The 23,073-nt window shown below is 40.3% G+C and overlaps 1 protein-coding gene across 7 annotated transcripts in view; it reads right to left on the reverse strand.

The window, feature by feature from the left end:
• Positions 1-23,073, reverse strand: part of MYLK (myosin light chain kinase) — a 334,343-nt gene that overhangs the window by 56,537 nt on the left and 254,733 nt on the right. For all 7 annotated transcript variants that reach the window (XM_038421966.2, XM_043504946.1, XM_038421969.2 and 4 more), the window contains 3 exons: positions 10,509-10,559; positions 9,290-9,417; positions 5,145-5,298 (listed from right to left, as the gene is read on the reverse strand). In XM_038421966.2, the coding sequence (XP_038277894.1) occupies positions 5,145-5,298; positions 9,290-9,417; positions 10,509-10,559 (333 nt within the window). The remainder of the gene's footprint in view (positions 1-5,144; positions 5,299-9,289; positions 9,418-10,508; positions 10,560-23,073) is intronic.

Raw genomic sequence — 23,073 nt, forward strand, 5'->3', positions numbered from 1 at the left:
TTTGGTGCACCATTGTTCAACACTGTGCAAGTAAAGCACATGCAGAGCTACTTAGTAGAATAGTGAAATTAAAACTGCATACCACTTCTTTGCAGAACTGTCAATGTATAATACTACTGCCCCAAATTCCTGTGCATTGGTATTTCTAGAGTGCAAGTGACCACTGCATTTACTCTTTATATGACCTCACCACACCAAGTACCCCACACTACTGTGAATATGAAGTATAACTCCATTGGCATCATTGGAGTTACTCATGTAAACCCCATGTTATGACTGATCAGAATCAACTCACAAGTATGTGTGTTCTCAATTTTATACAATAACAATCTGCACGAATTCCATGGAGCCTAAGGCATTAAGCAAAGAGTGAATTAACTTAAACTCCCCTTTAAAATAGGAACCTGAGGCAAAGAGAAGTTAAGTGACTTGCCCAACGTTACCCAATGTCAGCAACAAGTACTCCTTTTCTTTTTTGCGAATACAGACTAATACGGCTGCTACTCTGAAACCTGCGATGGGGATAGTTGTCAGAGCCATGGTAGTCGGGCCTAGTGGTCAGAACCAGGGGTCGGAGCAAAGTCAGAGCAAGAGCAGGGTCGGAACAAACTAAAGTTTGGGGAGTCCATTGCCACTATCAGGCAGGAGAGAGTTGCAAGCCAACTGAACTGCTGTTCTTCCTGTGAGGCTTATATACCTGCCATGAGACTAGTTCCTGGCCGGGAGGCTTGCACGGGAGTGACTCATCACCTTACAACCAGGAAGCTTGTGGCACAACTAGGAACAGAGCCCAGATCTCCTGTTCTTTAATTACAGGATCATTCTTTCCTCTCTTGATTGCAATAATCAATTTCAAACTTGTACAAACTTGTTGGGTAACATTTTCAAAAGCACCTAAGTGGCTTTGAAGCCTAAGTCCCATTTTTAAGTCAGTTAGGCACTTAGGAGCCAACATCTTATGAATTTAGGCTCCTAAATCACTTAGGTGATTTTGAAAATTTCATCTATATTAACCCATGTACTTACCCATAAATATCTCTATAAAGCACACATAGGCTTTTTATTTAAAAAAAAAAAGCACTGCTGAGAGGGATGAATGTTACTGGCCACCTACTGTAGTCACCTGTTACGGCGTTAAGGACTACACATTAGCCCGCACTAATTCAGGTTTAGATTATACTCATCCCACCACCAACCCTTTTAAGGAAACTTTGGCAACAGGAGGCTACTATAATTTGACATACACAGTTGATTGTAAATCACAAGCTGTGTCCCAGAACATACAGTTATGGATTTGGTACCAGAACTACACTACATCAAAGCCTTTCTTAAGTGACCATTCTAGAGACAAACAAATTGGTCACTTAATGGAAGTGGTCTTCTAAAACAGGTGAGGCAGAAGGTATTGTGGATAGTTTTCGGCAATCTCTTAAGACAAGAGGTTGCTTTATTAGGGTGGCTTCCTTCCTGTACCAGTCTCATAGTATTACTACTACTTGTAGGGCACCAAAGTTACCCAGGGAATCAGTGTCAAGCTCAAACTCCTCCTGACTCCAACCCTGTGCACTAATCACCCAGCACAAGCAGTCTCCCTAATTTGCTTGGATTCTTGTGTGTTTTTTCAGATTGGAGTTGCGTTTAATGAAAGTTTAGTTCACGGATCTTCATTAAGATCACAAGGGGGCGAAAAAAAAACCCCTTAGAATAATTCAAAACTGGGACTCTTTCCAGAGCTGCTTTTTCCATTGCCAAGAATGAAGCAAACAGTCTTTGACTCCTCAAACTTCTTAAATGTCAGAACCCCTACTCGGTTCAGTTATACTCACAGCTGAAGTCTGAGTCTGACATTTTCAGCAGTGCAGGATAAGAGTTTAGGAGCCAGATTCATCTAAGAGGGAATGGGGAGATTTAAATTTTTTTTTATCCAGATGTTAATGAAAAAATGCCATTGCTATTTATAAAAACATGTGCCGCTCGTATATCCAGCTACAGACTGTGGGCTAAGATACAGGTTTGAGTCCCCGGAGTCATGGGCTGAATCACAGAAGAATCATCTCTGCTTTGAATCTTGGCAGAGTCAACTCAGTACTTTGTCTTTCTGTAGCAGATAAGCCAATGTTGCAGGTTACTGTGCACAGGGCTTTTCAATGAGAGGGCTTAAAAACAAGGTCCTGGCTATCCTTAATGATCCCATGGCACTTCTGGAGTGGTGACCTAGACCAAAATGTCCCCTTTCCCACTGGGATGTAGTGTGCTATGCACAGTTTTCGGTTGCTGCCTTTCTATCTTAGAGGTGTCAAGTATCAGAGGGGTAGCCGTGTTAGTCTGTATCACTAAAAAAGGAGGAGTCTGGTGGCACCTTAAAGACTAACTAATATCTTAGAGTTGGCTGTACTTCAGAGGTGCTGCCTGTATGCAGTTTGTGAAGTGCTTTTTAGATCCTTTGGAGTGATAGACTGTACATATGAATGTCATGTCATCTTTACCGTGCACATGGATGCTCATAAATTTAGAACAATATTACAGTAATATTTCCTTATTTCTTTCATTCTGAATTTTATTGTGTCATTTGTTTTTTAAAATTCAAACAGAGACAAGCCTGCCAGCTACCTCTTTATAGGAATCTGGCTGTAGGTCAGTCCTGGCCCACTCCTGCAGGAGAACACACATTTCAGATCACATCTAAATTCTCTAAACACATTCAAAACCCAAACAAGTACCTTGGTCAACCAGCTATGTTTTGAGCAAAGAACATACAGGTCAGGTCATAGGTCAACATAGGTCAGTCCTGGCCCACTCCTGCAGGAGAACACACATTTCAGATCACATCTAAATTCTCTAAACACATTCAAAACCCAAACAAGTACCTTGGTCAACCAGCTATGTTTTGAGCAAAGAACATACAAGGTGATGTGATTTTTAATCTGTAATCCGATAGGGAAGCAGCTCACACAAAGATCACAGAGCCTCATTATAAATAGCTAAGACAAACAAAACTGATATCTGGCACTAGCCAGATTTATAGCCACTTTATAAATCCTCATTAAGGGGGGCAAGATTCTGCCCTGCACACTGGAGACGGTGCAGAAAATGGATGTTCTGGGACTGGAGCCCCAAGGAATAATTCTGGCTGACTCAGCTAGAATTCCTCCAGGGTTCTCCCAGAGTGTGCACAGCTGGAGCCACTGTTTCAGTCTGTATTCCTGGAGAGACTGCAGTGTCTTGCCATGTTGCCTGGTGTAGGATAGACAGGGAGAGAAGTCAGGGTCTCTCCACTCTGTTTTAGACAGCAGGTGCCCATAAAAGTGCTAGCAAGGGGCAGCAACTACACTCAACAAGAGGATCCTTCCCCTTGTGCCCAAGCAGAAGAAACTCCTTGTGCCCATCCCTACCTATAGTGTGAATACCCCCATGCAGGACTGGCAGGAATCTGGCCCCCCAAAACTACAGCTAGCAAGCCATTTTCTTCAAGCCAGTAGCAATCCTGATGGCAACACATTTCTGACATCCATCATGTCCACTACAGTTCTTAATTCAGCTAGAAGTCTAGTTGAAGCAGTTGGAGAATTTGCAAAAGTAATTTTATCTGGGTGTCATCAGCCAGAAAGCATGGCAAACTCAAGCACATTGTAAGAATTCTTCATGCAGCTCTCCCGAAGCATCTCTGGGAGCCCCACTAACCCCACAGCACATTTCCTGCCAATGGTATCACGAAGGAAGAGGCTGGTATGTAGCTTAATAAGGTTTTAGAGTTCAACGTTTTTGGTGACTACTGATTTTCAAACCATCATATTCCTCAGAATATAAAATTGCTACTTACATAATAACTACATGAAGTTCACAGAGTAACAGGAAACTGAATATGACACATTGCTCGACTTTATTAAATAATCGCACTTGTCTGTCCAATTGGCTTTTAAATGTAATCAGCATTCTGGTTTAGACAACAGAAATAACCATGTACTTAAATGGTCAAGAGGCCTGTATACACAATACATACAGCAACATAAAACTGCAGAGTGTTCACTCTTCACAGGATACTATACTTGAACATAAGGTATGATTCTACTAACTAAAATTACACCTTACTCACTAGATCCCTGGAATGAAATCCTGGCACTACTGAAAATCAATGGGTATTTTGTCATTCACTTCAGTGGTGCCAGGATTTCAGCCCTGGCCTCATACCTGCATTTCTTTAGAGACAATATTAGTTGCCTACTACTTGTTACTCCTTTTAGGACTACAATTATGGGAGAATGACTAGGATTCTATTCTGGTTAATGTCATCAACAGACAGGCTAAGTAAATTCCAACTGCATGGACAATTCTGGCCTCAGACACACCTGAGTAACCACATTACAGACAATGGGTAACTGAGGGTAGAATTTAGGCAGCAGAAGTTTCCTTACAAGCGATATTGCACAAAGTGGAAAGAACCAGACTGGCAGTTTAGAAGAAACGTCTTCTTTTACTATAAACTGACCAATTTTGCTCTGGAGCTCTTGAGAGGTAATAAGTCTGAAGCCACACAATGCCATTTGACAGTCATTATTCAGAGCAGAAACAAGCTTTTAAAACATCTTACATATGATTCTCTCTCAACTTTTCATACACCTTTACAGAAAACTTGTGCAGCCCATGCATAAACATGTATGCATTTAAAAAGACTGTCTTTATAAATCAATAGCAATATAAAGTAACTATACACCAAGACAGTTTCCAAGTTGTAATCATCAACAAACTGTTTCAACCCTTCAAAAACTGGCCTTTCCAAAACTAATAGCCTAGTGAGCATCTGCAAAGGGTTAATGGGAGAGGGAGGACTGGACTTCTGTCTTCACATAAACAAGGAACAAATATAAGAAGGATTATTTTGCGCTCCCCCATCTCTCATTACAATAGTCTTCAAATAAAATTGAAATATAATGTGTCATCAAAATAACAGGCAGATCACCAGTTGGTGTAAATTAGAATATGCTGAATTTTACCAGTTTAGGATCTGGCCTAGCAATTTAATTTGGATTTGTTTGCTTTTGCATTCTCTTTAATGTACTGTGCTGTTTTTATCTGATTTTTTGTACAGCATCCACAGCACCGGGTAGGTGTTTTATAATATAATTAAATATTTTTTCTGCACTTACCGACAACTGTGAGGTTGACTTGTGCTTGTCTGATGCCCAGTTTGTTTTCTACCATTAAAGTGTAACATCCACAATGTTCCTGCTTCGTTGAAGATATAGTTAGCTTACTACTGTTTTCAGCATTCTCGATTTTGATGTGTTCATTTTCTTGAATCTGCCAAATTAAACAGAAGAATTGTTAAAGAGCTTTCAAAAGAGAGGTTCCCAACCTCTCAGTCAGGTAGGAGCCCACAACTACAGCATTAGGAGAGCAATGTAGATAATTCCATTACTGCAATGAGTAAGAATAGCTGGCAAAGAGTGAAACTGACCAAAAAAGTCAAGAGATGCAGGCCAGTAGTTCAGTGATCCTAATCTTGCAAAGTATTCCATGAGGGCAGATCCTTATACCTACAGACAGTCCCTTTGAATTAGTGAGATTGCTTGGGTGTTAGGGTCCACCAGCTAAAATCCATTTGCAGGATCAGGGAATTGTAGTTGAAAAGTTGTGTCTAACTGGCAAAAGACCAAATTCTAGTTAAACTGACATCAATAGGAATTTTACCACTGACTTCACTAAAACCAAGATTTGGCCCCAAGAACACTGGTTCATTTGCCATTCACTTCTCGAGGCTGAGCTTCAAATTCTGACCCAGATCATCCATGACAGTATCTGATTCTAGTCTCCATGTGTCCACATCAGAGTTGCCACACAAATTATCATAATAGTTTCCTAGACTGGAACAGCAGATGGTATTGTTGGTTGGAATCTAACAGCGCTGGCAGAACTGTGTAGGAAAGTTTACAAAGCACAAGCCTGGCTTTAGTATGGCAGTCTGACTTTCCTAGAACTCTCTAAAATTTAAAAAAGAACAGAAAAATGCCATAGAAAGTATTTGTTGCCCTTTCAACTTCCATTTTGATTCTTCTGACACATTCACCTTTGAATTCTTAAAGTTCCCAAACTGAATAGAATAAATAAATCATTTTAATTCAATTGGAATAGACAGAGATTTTAAGATGGTTTCAGAGGAAACCAAAAGTCAAAATCACAGCTGAACTCCACAAACATGTTAAGTGTCGAACTTGTAAATATAACTCAACTCAACCAAGAAAAGAACCTCAGCATAAATGTCAAAAAGATTTCAGCTTTGATTTGTATTAACTTGAGACAATAAAGAGAATTTAAAATACCTGATGCTACATTGTAACTGTAAAAGTAGTACACTGTGTTCTTATTGCGATGCAGACAGCATAATGTCAGTACCCTTCCTCCTCCCACCATTTCCAGCCAGATAAGAGATTTTTCAATTTATTCTCTGCGTTTCATTAAAAATGAAGGCTATTTAGTTTAGCTTCTCTTGTCAGACATGTTTACAGAACAAGAAATCATGAGGGTCAGAGCAGATCTCTCCCCTTAGTTTAGATATAAAGCACGCTTTGGCATCAGCCCATGGAAGTTAACCTGATAACTGCTTCTGCAATACTAGCAATAGGAGTAAGTATTTTGGGAGTAAGTAGTAACACGGTTTAAATTCCATTCAAGGTGTTTTTCTTCCATCAAGCTAGTTACTGCTTCTTAGAGAGGTCGATTCACTACAATGATGGAAAAAACCCTTCTGGCATAGCTGTTACTGTGCTGCTATAGCACTTGTAGCATAGGCATAGCTTGGTATTACAGCTACTCCCAGTGAAGTCAGTGGAAGCAGAGATAGCCAGTGCTGTGCATTCATGAAAATCCCACCCCAGAGGCTCCATTCACTGGAGTTCAGCTATGCACACACAAGACACTGAACTGTAATTTGCTGAGGTTCCAGTGGGACTGTAGGTAGGTAGCATGAAAAAGGCCAATGGCATTTTGGGATGTATAAGTAGGGGCATAGCGAGCAGATCGAGGGACGTGATCGTTCCCCTCTATTCGACACTGGTGAGGCCTCATCTGGAGTACTGTGTCCAGTTTTGGGCCCCACACTACAGGAAGGATGTGGATAAATTGGAAAGAGTACAACGAAGGGCAACGAAAATGATTAGGGGTCTAGAGCACATGACTTATGAGGAGAGGCTGAGGGAGCTGGGATTGTTTAGTCTGCAGAAGAGAAGAATGAGGGGGGATTTGATAGCTGCTTTCAACTACCTGAAAGGGGGTTTCAAAGAGGATGGCTCTAGACTGTTCTCAATGGTAGCAGATGACAGAACGAGGAGTAATGGTCTCAAGTTGCAATGGGGGAGGTTTAGATTGGATATTAGGAAAAACTTTTTCACTAAGAGGGTGGTGAAACACTGGAATGCGTTACCTAGGGAGGTGGTAGAATCTCCTTCCTTGGAGGTTTTTAAGGTCAGGCTTGACAAAGCCCTGGCTGGGATGATTTAACTGGGACTTGGTCCTGCTTTGAGCAGGGGGTTGGACTAGATGACCTTCTGGGGTCCCTTCCAACCCTGATATTCTATGATTCTATGATTCTATGATTCTCAAATTTTATTCGACTGCTTCAGTCCCTATGAGAACACAATATGCTACCAAGAAAATGGTCATATGGACAGTTTTTCCCCACCAGTTCTAGTCACTGTGCTACATGCCAGGGTCACTCAGCTAGAAAAGGACCTTAGGCCAATCATTGCTGAGTTAAAGGAGAATTAGAGAGACAAGGTGGATGAGGTAATATCTCTTTTTGGACCAACTTCTGTTTGTGAGAGACAAGCTTTCGAGCTTCCACAGAGCTCTTCTTCAGATCTGGGAAATGTACTCGTGTCACAGCTAAATAAAAGGTGGTACAGATTGTTTAGCATAAGTAATTAATGCATATTTCAAGGGATCATCCAAGGTGAAGTGGTCAGTTAACATCTTTGCAGTCCTAAGGAGGAAAGGAGAAAAAACAGGCTGAGGGAGGATTCAGTGAGTTTTAGATTGTTGAAAGAAGCCATAAATCTAGCGTCTCTGTTCAGGCCCTGATTTTTAGGGTCTGGGAAAGCTAGCTCCTAGGCTTGTCTTTTGAAGATGTAGTGCAGGATTCTTTGAGGACACTGAATCTCTTTGAGGCTACTGCAATAAAAATAATATTGATAAAAATGGTCTGCTTGTTCCTAAATCAGTCCTTACGTTGCAGAAATGAAAAGAAGTTTAGAAATGTTTAGTTTGGAAAAGAAAAGCCTCAGAGGAGATAACACAAAGGCATATAAAATAATGAATGGTAGAGAGAAAATTATTTGGATGCTACCAGACACCCTTTCTATAATATAAGAAGAGGGTACTTCAGAATAAAATGCAACTGGCTTAAAATGTTTAAAAAGGTAGAACTTGCAATAGATACTTGCCATTAATATAGAGCCCCGAATTCCCCTGATAAAAATGTTCATCAATCATCTTGACAAACTCAGGTCTAGATTCTAAGCTTCCTTGTGGCAGGGACTGTTTTTATCTGTGTACTGTAGAGCGCTGAGCAACTTCATAATCAAATAAATAGTAGCCGTTCCAGCAGATATTTATCTTTGCTCCATGCCAATGAGATACTCCAGCTTCTGCTTGCTGGAGATCATACTGAGCTGCTGAGTTTAAAGTGTCTGAACTTGTTCACTGAAGCTCTTATTCAGGAAATTTTCCCTCTTCAGGAACAGTGCTTAAGTATAGGTTTCAGAGTAGCAGCCGTGTTAGTCTGTATTCGCAAAAAGAAAAGGAGTACTTGTGGCACCTTAGAGACTAACAAATTTATTAGAGCATAAGCTTTCGTGAGCTACAGCTCACTTCATCGGATGCATTTGGTGGAATGAAGTGAGCTGTAGCTCACGAAAGCTTATGCTCTAATAAATTTGTTAGTGCTTAAGTATGTGCTTAAGTCCCAGTGAGGTTAATTAATTAAAGGGGAAAAAATTATACAACAATAGATTGTGGGAACATTCATATCCACAACAAACATGCTTCGTGTGGAGATATTTTTGTTGTAAGATGCTCTTTACTCAAGAGTATTTTTCAATGGCATTTGGTTCCATCTGCAAAGCTGAAAACCTGAAGCATCAATGAAGAAAGGGAGATTTCTTGTATCAAGGGCAGGAGAGAAATGTGTCACACAGAAAACTCCTTTCAGATGATGTATCCTTTTAGTTAGACATTGTTTCAGGCATTTCTCAAATTAATCATCATTCATTGTTAAAACACATCAAAGACAATTTACCTGCTTTCGGAATTTCATCCAGGTGCAAGTTAAGGGTGGTGTTCCTACTACTTTGCAAAACAGTTCCACTGATTCACCAGCACGGACTTTTCTGTCTTCGGGGAACTGAATGATCTGAGGGGGAAGAACTGAGAAAAAACCCATCTCTTTAGAGAATTATATTTTCTATATTCCTGAACAGTTGAATGAGTACATATTTGGGGTCAGGAAGGAATTTCCCCTCCTCCCCCCCAGGTCAGATTGGCAGAGACCCTGGGGTTTTTTTTTTGCTTTCCTCTGGAGCATGGGGCACAGGTCACTTGCTGGTTTGAACGACAGTAAATGGTGGATTCTCTGTAATGAAGTCTTTACATCGTAAGTTGAGGACTTCAGTAACTCAGCCAGAGGTTATGGGTCTATTGTAGGAGTGGGTAGGCGAGGTTCTGTTGGTTGCAATGCACAAGAGGTCAGATTAGATGATCACAATGGTCCCTTCTGGCCTTAAAGTCTGTGAGCTAAAGGAGCAACTGGCAGCAATAGTACATTGTTATCCCCTTGTAGATCAGTAGAAGGAGATAAGACACACACTTTGCCAGTGGGTGTCACAGTTAGTTTCTGACAGCAGAGGAATGTAGAAATTTGGGACTCCTTGGTTCAATTCCAGATTTTGGACGGGAAGGGGCTTTAGTGGTTACGGACCTTTCTGGCACTGTACTCCCATCTCCTGTCAATCTTTTCCCCTCTGCTCCTATCCTCTGACTCCCATCCTCCACCCCCAGGCCTCACTTCTTGACTTTTGAATTCAATTGCTTCCTCTTTCACCTCCTCACTGCCTGGGCACCAGTCAGCACTGCGCTCAGAGCACAGGAGAGATGGTCCTTCCTGCTCTGAGTTCTGGTTCCCAGCAGCCCCTGGCTGACCGGTTTTGGATGAAAATTCAGCCTGGACCATGGCAAACATCAGCTTCAATGGTTAACGTTTGCCCAAGTTATAAACAACAGAACACAGGGTCCTTTAACAGAAACTGTTGAGCAACCTTAAGTTTAGGTGGAGCTACTAGAGCTGGGGAACAAGGTGCTTTTGAAATTCTCCCCCTAGAACATCACACCTACCATTTAATCAGATGAAAACATGTAGCGGGCAAACAATTGTTTCAAGGTAGGAGTGACCAAGTGATTTTCTTGGAAATCCTATTGCATTAGTGCCTATGCTTACAATGCAACAAAATGCAGCCGTTTACCTGCTTTTGGGGGGGTCTTTGGAGCTGGTTTCTTTTTCACTGTTGCTTCACCTAGTAAAAAATAAATAAAAAAATTAAATAGTTCATTAGCAGGTTAGTTTTGGGAGGTACAAGTTTAATTATACAAATAGTCACATTCCTGGCAGTATTGTTGTTGAGCTCACTCCAGCACAAAAATCTATGTTATACTTGTATTGCTTCTTGAAAGCACTTTCAAGGAGTCTGACCTGATCCTTAGAATACACACATTTAAGGCTGGGATTTTCAAAGGTGCCTAAGGCAGTTTGGCATCCCTGTTCCTATGAGATTTGTGCTCATCTGCGTTTGAGTACCCACCATATTTGGTTTTGGCCCAGACAAATGGCTGAGATCCACCACATGCTGGATATCACCACATATTTTCAATATGCAAATTGCTGAATAGGTTAGAGAAAACCCCAACTAAAATTAGGTAATTGATTTTCTATTTCTTATTTGCTCCGCACGTGCTTATATAGAAATGATATATACAGGAACTGAACACTGGTATTTTTCATTGCTTTTGTGAATGGGGACAGCTTTTGCCATTTTCCAAGATGCCGAGAATCACACCATTGTTAAAAATATGAACTGGCATTTTAAACCTAGCTGCCTACATGTAGGTTCCTAAATCCATGTGTATGCAAGACAGGGGCTGCAGCTCTCATTGACTTCAGTAGAAATTGGGGTTTCTCCACATTTTCAAACATTAACCACATCTGTTTAGGAGCTTAAGTACACATACAGCAGCCGAACCTATGTTTGAAACCTTTGGCCCATTATTTATGAAAAATGTGATGGGAGATCAAATTGTAAAAACACACTCTCTCTCTCTCTCTCTCATTTAAATCTCCCCTTTAAACAGATACTGAACATTCTGTACCTGCAAGTATTGCTCTCAGTCTCTATAAAAAGCCTTTTTCTTGAAGCTGTGGAACATTTAATTAGAACTGCAGTAGTTTTATTGTTCTAAGTTCTGAAAACAGTAATGCATATAGCAAACAAAATACAGTTTTTACAGCGTTTGCTCGTGTTACTAATGTAACTCATTGCTCACTCTGTATTACATATCCATTCTATACCTGGTCCATGCAGGATACGAGTCTGCTACAGCTGCTAAATACAGGGCTGTGATGGGCTGGATCACAGAAACCCCCTGGGAGTTACCCCTGATGTGCCAAGACTATTTCTGCTCCTGCTTTCCCGCCCTGTCAGCTTAGGACTTCAGCGCCCTGCCTGGTTTGAGCCAGACCCGCTAGCCTGCTGCAAACCCAAACCCAGGTCTGAATCACATCCCAGAAACTGAAAGTTTAACTGAGAGCAGCTTAAAGAAATGTGCCTATCTTTAACACTTAGATGCCCAACTTCCAATGGGTCCAAACTCTAAATAAATCCGTTTTACCCCGTATAAATCTTTTATTGGGTAAACTCATAAATTGTTCGCCCTCTAACACTGATAGAGAGGTATGCACAGCTCCTCCAGGTATTAATACATACGCTGGGTTAATTAATAAGTAAAAAGTGATTTTATTAAATACAGAAAGTCGGATTTAAGAAGTTCCAAGTAGTAACAGACAGAACAAAGTGAATTACCAAGCAAAATAAAATAACACAAGAAAATCTAAGCCTAATACAGTAATAAAACTGAATACAGATAAAAACCTCACCAGTTCCAGTAAGCTTTCTTTTACAGACTAGTCTCCTTTTAGTCTGGGTCCAGCAATCACTCACACCCCCTGTCGTTACTGTCCTTTGTTTCAGTTTCTTTCAGGTATCTTTGTGGGTGGAGAGACTCTCTCTTTAGCCAGCTGAAGACAAAATGGAGGGGTCTCCCAGGAGTTTAAATAGACTTCCTCTTGTGGGTGGAGACGCCCTCCTCTCTCCTATGCAAAGTCCAGCTACAAAATGGATATTTGGAGTCACCTGGGCAAGTCACATGTCCATGCATGACTGAGTTCCTTACCAGCCAAGCCACATTCCTGGGAGAGCCTAGATGTGGACTGGCGTCTCCAAGTTCATTGTTGGCTTAAGGGCTTCTTGATTGGGCACTTACTGAGAATAGTCTTTTCTCAGGAAGCTGACCAACTGCTTCACTAAAACCTACTCCAAATCAAAACAAGTATGCAGCCAATATTCATAACTTCAAACACAAAAATGATAAAAATAGCATTAATAGATTCAGTAGATTACAACCTTTACAGAGATATGTTACATGGCATATGTAGCATAAAACACATTCTAGTTATGTCATATATACATTCATAAGTATATTTCCATAAAGCCTTATGGGGGGGGGGGACCACCATCACACAGGGCTTGGTTTTTTACTCAAATGGTGGAAACTCAGTTTCTAGCTATGGTGTTCCCCAGTTCAACCCCTAGTATTAGCAGAGATAGCAGCTCTCACTTATCACTTTAGATTGTTTCAGTAGAAAGAATTTTATAATTTAGTTTTCAACATCAATGCTTTTTCTCTTCATTTTTTTTGAATATCTTGCAAAGTTTGACAATGAAACTGGTCAATATCACTTTCCGTTTATAAAAAAGTTTAACTTCCCCCTCAAAAATATTACGTTTAATTTTCACATGCACTCCATGTATTGGTTTTGGTTGAGACCAGAAGTACTGTGATACACAGAAAGTCTATTCTCATAATACTTACAGCTGAGTCATAAAACAGGAAGTATTGTATATCCCCTAAGAAACCCTGTTCCTTAGAGACTTATTTAGCTGGTTATTGGTTCACTTTGGTATCTACCTTTGGGGTGCTTACCCTAACGTAACTGAACCACCAGAGCATTTCATATTCACCCATCTCACTACATACTCCACCAGGACCCACTCCTGTTTAACTGTAGTCATGTACAGTGTTGTTGTAGCTGTGTCGGTCCCAGAACATTAGAGAGACAAGGCTGAGGGGGTGAGGTAACATCTTACACAGAGCTCGTCTTCAGGTCACCTGTCTCTCTCACCAACAGAACTTGGTCCAATAAAAGATATTACCTCACCCCCTTGTCTCGTTAAGTTTAGACCGATACTTTTAGAAATACAACTCCTTAAAGGAGACTATCACTTTTGGGGTCATCAGCCTAGTTACTTCTGGGTCTTGTACAGCACCAGTACTCTAAGGATGGTCATTTTCCTACATCAGGTAAATACCCTCCAACCCACACCTTTCCTCAAATCTGTATGAGTAAAACAAAAAGAGTGAGATTCTACATGTAACTGCTCAACTATGTTTGCCATTGGCCTGATTCTGCAATGCCTACCCATGTTGAATAACCACTGTTCCCATGAGCAGTCCCACTATCAATAGCACATACTTACGTGAGTAGATGCTAGTCATTAATGGTTGTGGAATCTTGCCTTCTATTGGTATTGTAAACCCCAAAGTGGTGTTTGATTCTGCCCTCATTGAAGTTAATGCAAGTTTTACAAATGACTTCTAGAGTGGATTGTGTCCTTTGTTATTTGTTTAGCTCAACTCCATTACTGTATAGTGCCATGTACATTTATTGAACTATACTGGCTTATACTAGGTATGTATTATTCTTTTTGCTGCACTGCACATCAGATTCTCCCTGTCCCCTAAGAATATTCCAAATTGAGAGTGAAATTAATATTGACTGTCCTCCAAGAACAATAAAGGCTTTAAGTGCTAGTTAAAGCTGTGAAAGTGATCTCATTGACTACACATTGTAGTAAGTCTTACATGAATGACATTAAGGGACATCGGTGAACATGAATGAGCACAATTTGCCAAATACTTTCCTGGATTCAAGGTTCAGTGGCAAACTTTTAGAAACTCCAGTGCAGGAAAAGTAATATGAAAGGCATGATACATTCAAATAGTCACAACATAAACTATATACATGCCGCTATATCCCAGCTAATAGGCAAGGCAATGAGTGGAGTCATTTCTATCTCTGAATTCTCTTGTTTTTGTAAGATTCAGTCTGAGTACATCTCACCAGATTTTTTTTCCTGGTTACGTACGTTTCAGTCTCTCGCTTTCCACATGCATGTACTTTCAAGGAGATATATACGAGTGTATCTATCACCTCCTTCTGCCTACTACCTACCAGCCACTCAGTTCATAAAACAAGAGTGCCACATCACTCCACATTATTCATTCATTCACAAATTAACCCAGTGATAGTTACTTCATCAATGGAAATGCCCAGCGTCTATGTGTATATGCGTGCGTGCGTGCGTGCGTGCGTGAGAGAAGATGTACAATGAACCACCATCTGCGAAATTTACACTGCAAGTGAAACTAATACACAGCGTTTACCCCTGTGAGAATTAAGGGCCATGCTCAGGCAGTTTAAAAGGCTCTTGCATCAATGAGGATTTCCGTACCAGCTGAGCAGAGAACATAAACCTATCACTTCACTCAGCTGGAATTGCTGCTTTTAGAATAACACACAGATGCTGAAAAAATCCTGAGCATTACTTATACTTAACAGTAGATGTGCAGACTGCCACTGCACTTCATCAAAAGAACCGCAGACTGGGTAGGGATAGCGAGAAGATCTGACTGATAATCCTGATCTTATTTTACAGCCACAAATAGCCCTGGGCAGGAAGAAAAAGCTGGGGCAATTTGGGAGGAGTGCACGCATATATTACAGAGCTTATATCTGTTCTCACTAACAGAATTTATTTCATTGTTCTTGGACCTCACCCTGAAAACTCCAGCTCCCACTGTATGTCTCCAGCAAAGGGCATAACCAAATTTCTCTCATTAGCTGCTGGAGATAGTTACAAAAAAAGAAAGCTAATAACATTAACCAAGTTGACAAGGTCAAAATGATTGTTTTCATTAAAATATTTGAGATTCTTGGAAAATGGTAGTTATTTGGTTCAAGGATGCTTCAGCTGTTTAGAAAAGACAATACGTCTCTCTTCTGATATTTACATTGAAAGGGGCTAAGCTGAACACCAGCTTACAGAGACAAAAGGACACAATATTCTCTCCCTAAATGAATCAGCCTCCCAGAAATGACATAATGTAAACAGCGCCAGGCTGGTATTTACATAACTTTATAGATAGATTTGCCTGTTAGGGAGTTTGTTTGAGACAGCCGGAGGATATACATTGAAAGGGAAAGATTCCTCTGTGGGATGATATCTGTGGAACATTTGGTTGGGCTGTTTCCCTGGCCGCAATGTTAAATTCATGGGAGCAGAGATGCTCGGAACCCTTTCTTTCTTTGTTGTTTCCCTTTTTTGGAATTCTACTAAAAATAGTCAGAGTCCCCTCTCCCGGAAACTGCTCTCTGCACAGCCTGAGCCTTCATAAAGTATCAAAGGAAAAGCGAATGTAACTACAGCATGGACACTTGGTTGTCCATGTGAAGCCTGTCCTTCACATTGACCCCCATTCAAGAAAACATCCTTATTTAGGACAGCACTTCCAGTACGTGTTGAACTCCCACTGATTTAATGGGCCTTGAGTACATGCCTAAAGTTAAGCACATGCTTAAGAGCTGCCCTGAATAGGGATGGACTTCAGCACATGCGGAAGAGTACAGTTAGTACCCTTGCCATGTGTCTGTATCATGATCTTATGCATCCAAACAGCAGAGTAAGGCAGTGTAAGGCACATCTCCCCACACAGCTGCGCAGGACATAATCCAGTCGTGGCTCAGGGTGAGGAAGGAGCAGGGGCTATCCACACCATGAGCAAACAGGTGTGGTGAGATGTCAGCATGGATCCTTGCACCTCCCCCCTTTATGATTCCTTAAAGGCACAATGCCTTTCCCAGGGCTCCTCTTGGAGCAGCACAGGGTAGCCCTAAATATGCAAGTCTTCACCTCCCCTTGGCCAGCACAGGGATTAATATCTGGGGATTGTGCTCTCTCTTAAATAAAGGAAATGAGCAAAAGGTAACTTGGGTAGGAAACTTCTCTAGCCATTAGGGGTAAAAGGCTCTTTTGGTCAGTCCATATTCCCCTTCAAGATATCCTGGGAATCTGCTATGCTACAGGTTTCAGAGTAGCAGCCGTGTTAGTCTGTATTCGCAAAAAGAAAAGGAGTACTTGTGGCACCTTAGAGACTAACAAATTTATTTGAGCATAAGCTTTCATGAGCTACAGCTCACTTCAGTGAATGCATCCGATGAAGTAAGCTGTAGCTCACGAAAACTTATGCTCAAATAAATTTGTTAGTCTCTAAAGTGCCACAAGTCCTCCTTTTCTTTTTGCTCTGCTACAGTTTCAATCTACAGTGGATACATAAATTGCATTTAGCACTGATAGATGCTAAAGAAACTGCATATCAAGTGAAAAAATGTTACTCAGTAGGACATTGGAATTGCCCATAGCAGCCTTGAGACCAGACCCAACAGTGCTAGGGCACTATACAACATATAGTAGGAAATAGTCCCTGTCTTCAAGAACATACAATCCTGGGAACTGAACATACATCTTCTAAGTCCCAGTCCCATTACTAGCCAAAAAAATCCTTGTTCCTTCCTTGGGCCAGATTTTTCCTGGTGTAATTCCACTGACCTTTTATATTAAAAATACCATCTATGGTCCCTATTATACATTAGCAATTATGCATAACAGTAAAGAACACAAGACAAAGCACAAGAAATGAAAGCACTGGCAGAGACACTCTGTACCAAATTAAGCAAAGTTATGAGGATGAAAACTGCTATAATCAACTAGAGAAAGTGGCATGGAACACCTGGTATCTAATAGCTGGCCTTCTGCCCCTTCACCGATCAGCAACAAATACATTCAAATGGAAACATTACAACACTTATCTCTTAAAATACAAAAGGTTGAACAGCCTTCTCTATCTCCTACATCAAACATGCAAGAACATCACATTTTAAAATACAAAAATATACAGAGATATCAAATAAGAGACAAAACTCAAAAAGCAAGCATTATGACCACCATCTTGGCTGACACACCAGGAACCTCCCGACCTAACAAAATAAGCAGCTAATAGTTTAAGCTAAAGACCCAAGCCTCTCTAGGTTGGGCTATAAGAAATTTATATCCTCTGTGGTCTGGTGACAGATAGATGCCTATAACACCCAGTCACCACTGAACCCAGTGGAGTATAATATTAGACTATAAATGTGGTGTCCTCTGGTACTGTAATTTATTGCTGACCCATGACACATAGATATAAGAACATACATAAATAGCTGGAAAGGAAAGTACAGCAGCGACAAGAGAACCTGCCCAACAGTCCAGAAACAGTAGTGAAGGGTTGAAATATAAACAGTTCCAGGTTCACAATTTCTCAAGCAGCTATTTTCTCACAATCTTTGGAGACAAATGCTTATTAACTTAGTAATCAAAGAGTTAAATTTGGTGACAAACAGAAACTAGACAGAATAACTCATTTGCCATCCAGGCCAGAGATTTGTGGGGTAACATATTTTTCATTCTGCAGAGTCTATAATAGCTTTTATTTTCTCATTAAAAATGACCAGCTGATTCAATGGAAAATCCCATATTTAGCTTCTAAAACATTTAAAGACAGATCCATCATTATTTTTTTCACCAGCCTGCCTTAAGAAATCTGGGGAAATTCACATAGACTTTCCCAGAGAAGAGAGAAGACACATTGACACACTCCAAACCTCCTTTACTCAGAAGATTAAATATAGTAGGAGACATTATTTTCTTATAACAGCCATGGTAGATGAGAAGACTGGTTCAAAAGAGCTGTGATAGGACACAGGCTGTTTCTACAACACATTAAACCAAGGCTAGTAAGTATATAGAAACCTAGCATGAAATAGAAATATAGGCTCCTCAGATCTGACCCTACACCACAGAAATCAATGGGAATTTTAACACTGATTTCAGTGGGAGCAAGGTTGAGAAGTCAGGCTCTTGTAGTTTTCATGTTCCTCACATACCATGAGGTTGTGAGCACTTACAACCCTCATCACCTTCAATTACGTAAGACCTGGAGCTAAGATGCCATGGCCAAGCTGCAGAATTAGGTGCCTAAAGCCAAATTCTTGAGTGGATATTTAGACTCCTAAGTATATGGGCTTGATTTTCAAAAATGCAGAGCATTCAGCTGCTCCGAGGGATTTCAGTGAGAGTGGCTGGGTGTTCAGCACTTAAGGCGTCTAAGAATGGATTTAGGAGCCCAGCTTTATGCTCCTGTTTTTGAAAACCTAGTCTGTCTTACGTTTCTGTTACATACTAGAGTTCTCATATGCTTACTAGATTATTTCACTGGAAATTTACAGTGTGTAGCATCTCTCTGGTTCAGTCCTATGTTGCAAAAAACATATTTCTCATTTTTCTCCATGTAAGACAATTAATAGAAGTCACTCCTCTTCTGGCAACATGCAGTTATGTAGGATGAACTGTAAGCAAAGCCCATGGAAAATACTGTTCTTTGCCAATGTTCACTCAGTTAGAAAATGTCACTATGGCATAAACTGTAAAGTAAGCTGGCAAGAATTCAAGTAGCATACCTGGCATAAGTTAGATGGTGGTGAACTAGGCACCAAGGAGGAATAATTTACACAATAGGTGACTATTTCTCTATGGCTTTATATATACATGAACTGGATTCTCTATTGTAAATAAAGGCACCAATTAAAGATTCAACAAGCTGAGTCTTTTATGCACTTTTATTTCAGCTAGTTTACGTTTGACTAATTCTCATTTTCACAAAACCCAGGTGTGCCCAATTGAAACTTTTGCTCCAAATGCCCTGAGTTCTGGGGAAGCTCAGATCCAGATCCGAATGCTACAGCTCAAGAGTCCTCTTCATTGTGTATATTAAGGAAACAGATTTCAGCTGCACTTGGGAATAAATCCAGTCCCACTTCTATGGGGAAAGAGGCTTCCTGACCAATGAACTGGTTATTCCAACGTACAAGATACGGTGCTGAATGCTTTGCAGTTCCTGCCCAGAATACAGCCCTGCTTTTGGGAACACTCTACATTGCAGCATGCAATGGGTGGGGCACGAACATCCTGGGAAAGGGGTGGAGCAAGGGAAGCAGCTTGGAGTTGTTTGATTGGACCCTTAAAATGCTCCCCACTCCCTTGGGGAGTGAGAACAATCATCATTGCAACAGAATCGTCCTCTTCTCCATCCTTTGCTGTATCTGCACAGTGCCTGGGGCCAGTTACTTGGACAGGGCATGGAATTTGCTCTTTAGGGTAAAAATTCTGCATCCATTTCTGATGCACAGTTCTCTGCTAACACATTTTGCATTCCCTAAACACACAGATCTCCCACTGCTGTTAGGAGGAAATCACTGCCTATTGGAACAAAACAAAATACCGGGTTTGATATTTTTCCTGCATAATTTTGTCCTAACCTAGGGGTATCTGATTTCCCAGATGCAGTTAGTTTCTTCATCCTCACAAGAAGAAGAAAGAATCATTGACTGTAACTGGGCAAATTTTATGTAGAAGTAAAAGAACTTGAAAGAGTGACACAGCAAATGGATGTGGAAGCACTTCATTTCATAAAGGAGAAATATGCATTAGTGGCCATGGTTTGTACTTACACTATAGTAATAACTCACAAAAGTTGTCATTCCACCTTGACAAGGAATAGATAACAGTGTATAAACTGAAGTGTTTTATGATTTGATTATATACCTCCCAAACCAGACACGTCAAGTCTGGCTCTTTAATGTGACGTTTACCTAAAATGGCTCCTACACACTTGGATTCTCAGACAAAGTTTTTTTTATTGAAGAGCGACTAACAGAACTATGTGCTAATCACTTGGTCATCGACTGCTGATTTTTCCACAGTAATTAAAATGCTCTGAATCCTCCCTGCTCTGGAGATAAATATGTAACATGATAAAGAACCCCTGACACATTTATATTTATGACATAGTCTTCCAATCATGCCTCTGCTCAGCATTCCATCCATGCACCAGTGATGCTGAGAAATCAGATCTGCTAAGATAAGGCCGGAGCCTTCCAGAGGATTTGTTCTGGATAGTGTCGTGATGACATTTTATTAACAACTTTCAGCAAAAGAAAGCATAATATTTGTTTGACGTGAAATCAAACAGATTTCATGTAGTAGCAGGTATAAAGATTTATTTCAGCAGGATACCTAACACTTTTAAATACTGTAGCTCCTGTTCCTGAGCCCGGTCCTTTCCAAATAAATAAATAAATAAAATCAATACACAAGATATTTTCTCTGACACAGTACAATGCATTTTTCACTGAGCAGAGGGAGAAGTTGCACCTGATTAATCTCTGTGTTAAATCATCCCTTCAACATGTATTGTTTAAGTGGGAGTTGTAATACGTGCAGTTGAGATGGGAGAATCCAATACAACCTAATGGAATTTACTTCATCTGCTGACAAGAGTTAGGCACCATTCCTTAATATTTAGCTTAAAGCAGCGCAGTGAAATATGCCTACAGAATATAGCAGGCATTTATTTCAAGACACTCACAAGTGTGTCATTCTTCTCTTACATCTCAGTTTCGAAGGCGTTGAATTCTAGAAGACCATTTCAGAGTGAATCAGTGCCCGGATCACTGCATTATTCGTTGTCACCTGCATTCAGTTTGTTCCCACTCAACTTAATATAGACATTCACATAAAATTGGATCAACTAGTACATTTCCCTTTGAAATTAAGGTGTTTTTTTTAAATTAGTTTTCAGTAAACTTGCAAATAAACCCATTGTCAAACAATGAAAACAACACAGAGTTAATCCAAAAATACAGCTGCAGGCGTGGTACAGATAGTCTAGGACTGAGGAGGTGACATGGCCCAGAAGAGGTCAGAACACAACTTAACCCCTATTTAGACTGGGACCTCTTACTTTATTGGCATTCTTGAGGGACACTCACAGTTGTAATAGTGATCCTTTAACAAGGTGTGTGTGTATTCACACACACACACACACACACACGTACACACACCATTAAGTCCATTGTCTTTCAGATGGCAATGATTCTTACTAGTACATTATCTGAGCAGGATTTCAGCTTATGTCTGAGATGGTAAATGCTACTGAATTGGCTTTGTATATTAAGTATGTCACCACAGAGGAACATAAACAGGAATGTCAGGAAGATGAGTACACACCCCTTGTGAGACTGAAGGCTGAGATGTTCAAAGCTGCCAAAGGGATCTGAACTTCCAATTCCTTGTAAATTTATTTTCTACTGAAGGTAAAGTACAAGCTGATTGTCCCTCTTAACACATATTATTCCCTTTAAGGTCAGATACTCAGCTGGTATAAATCAGTGTAGTTCCACAGAAGGCAATAGAGCTATGTGAACTTGCACCCAGATCAGAATTGAATACTAAGGGAAAGATCCTCAAGTTGTTGTGTTTGAGTAGGTACAGTGTAATGTGCAAGTAACCTTCAAAGAAGAACATGTGTATTTGTAGGCAGGGAGCAGCATTTACAGTACATTTTTAGGATTCATGCACAGTGTGTATCATGATAACACATTTTGCAGTAAACATAGCCTTGCTAAAAGAAAAGGAGTCCTCCTTTTCTTTTTGCGGATACAGACTAACATGGCTGCTACTCTAAAACAGCCTTGTTATGCATCAACAATCCAAAAGGTGCTGTTCATTACTATACTTACAGTGCAGAATCAAATTGTATTGGGCAAGTCGACAATAAGCTGTAAATACTCCGTTTACCAGAAAAGCAGACTATTTTTTTAAACAGATGATTATATTATTTTGTGGCTCCATTAGAAACATGTTACACAAGGAAACATCTTAAAAAAGAGGACACAATTTTTCCATTTAAAAAGAATCTTCTCTCTACAGCTTCTTTAAGAGCTAACGTATTAAATGATTTAGGTTCATTTCAGGGAGATACCTCTACGTTAGGAAATCATATGTTCTGCTGCTCTTCCTTTTAAATGCTGCAGTGCCACTTGGAATAAAATACTGTATATTACCACACTAGCTTTAATGTTTAATTCAAAAATCACTTTTCTCCTTAACCTTGCTGATATATGCAGAGGTGCAAGTGTGTTGTTACTGCAAAGAAATGTAGTGCATCTTACTGACATACACTAGGAATTTTTCCAGGTTATGGCTAGTGACAACAGTCATTTCAATTAATACTCCAACAAACCGAACCTTATTAGCTTGAAACAAAAAGTGCACAAACCCCATAATCCAATTCAAGTGGAGAAAAATAGAGCAGTCTATGGTACAGATGACATTTTATTCAGGTTACAGGGCCACCTGCAGTACCCTCTCTTCTCCATACAGGAAATATAGTGTGTCTTGAATCTGCAATGACAGTAAACCACTTGAGAATTTCCAAGTTCCTTTTAGAAAGCCACCAGAAAGGAACCTCTGTGGTAAGTTTACTGCATTATGATGAGAACTGAGTGGGATGTGTCAAAAAGTGTTGCCTCTCCCTTCCGTTCTCCCTAAGGCACAAACTCTCGATTCGCATGACCTGCATGGAAGGGTTAAAGAAACAACACAAGCTGTCTGTCTTCATTACTGTGCCTATACACAGGAAGTACCACTGAAGCTCAAGCACTCATGATTCCAGTGAAAAGGAAGTTGTTAAATCACTACA

Source organism: Dermochelys coriacea, chromosome 11 (genome assembly GCF_009764565.3).
Source record: "Dermochelys coriacea isolate rDerCor1 chromosome 11, rDerCor1.pri.v4, whole genome shotgun sequence".
NCBI lineage: Eukaryota > Metazoa > Chordata > Testudines > Dermochelyidae > Dermochelys > Dermochelys coriacea.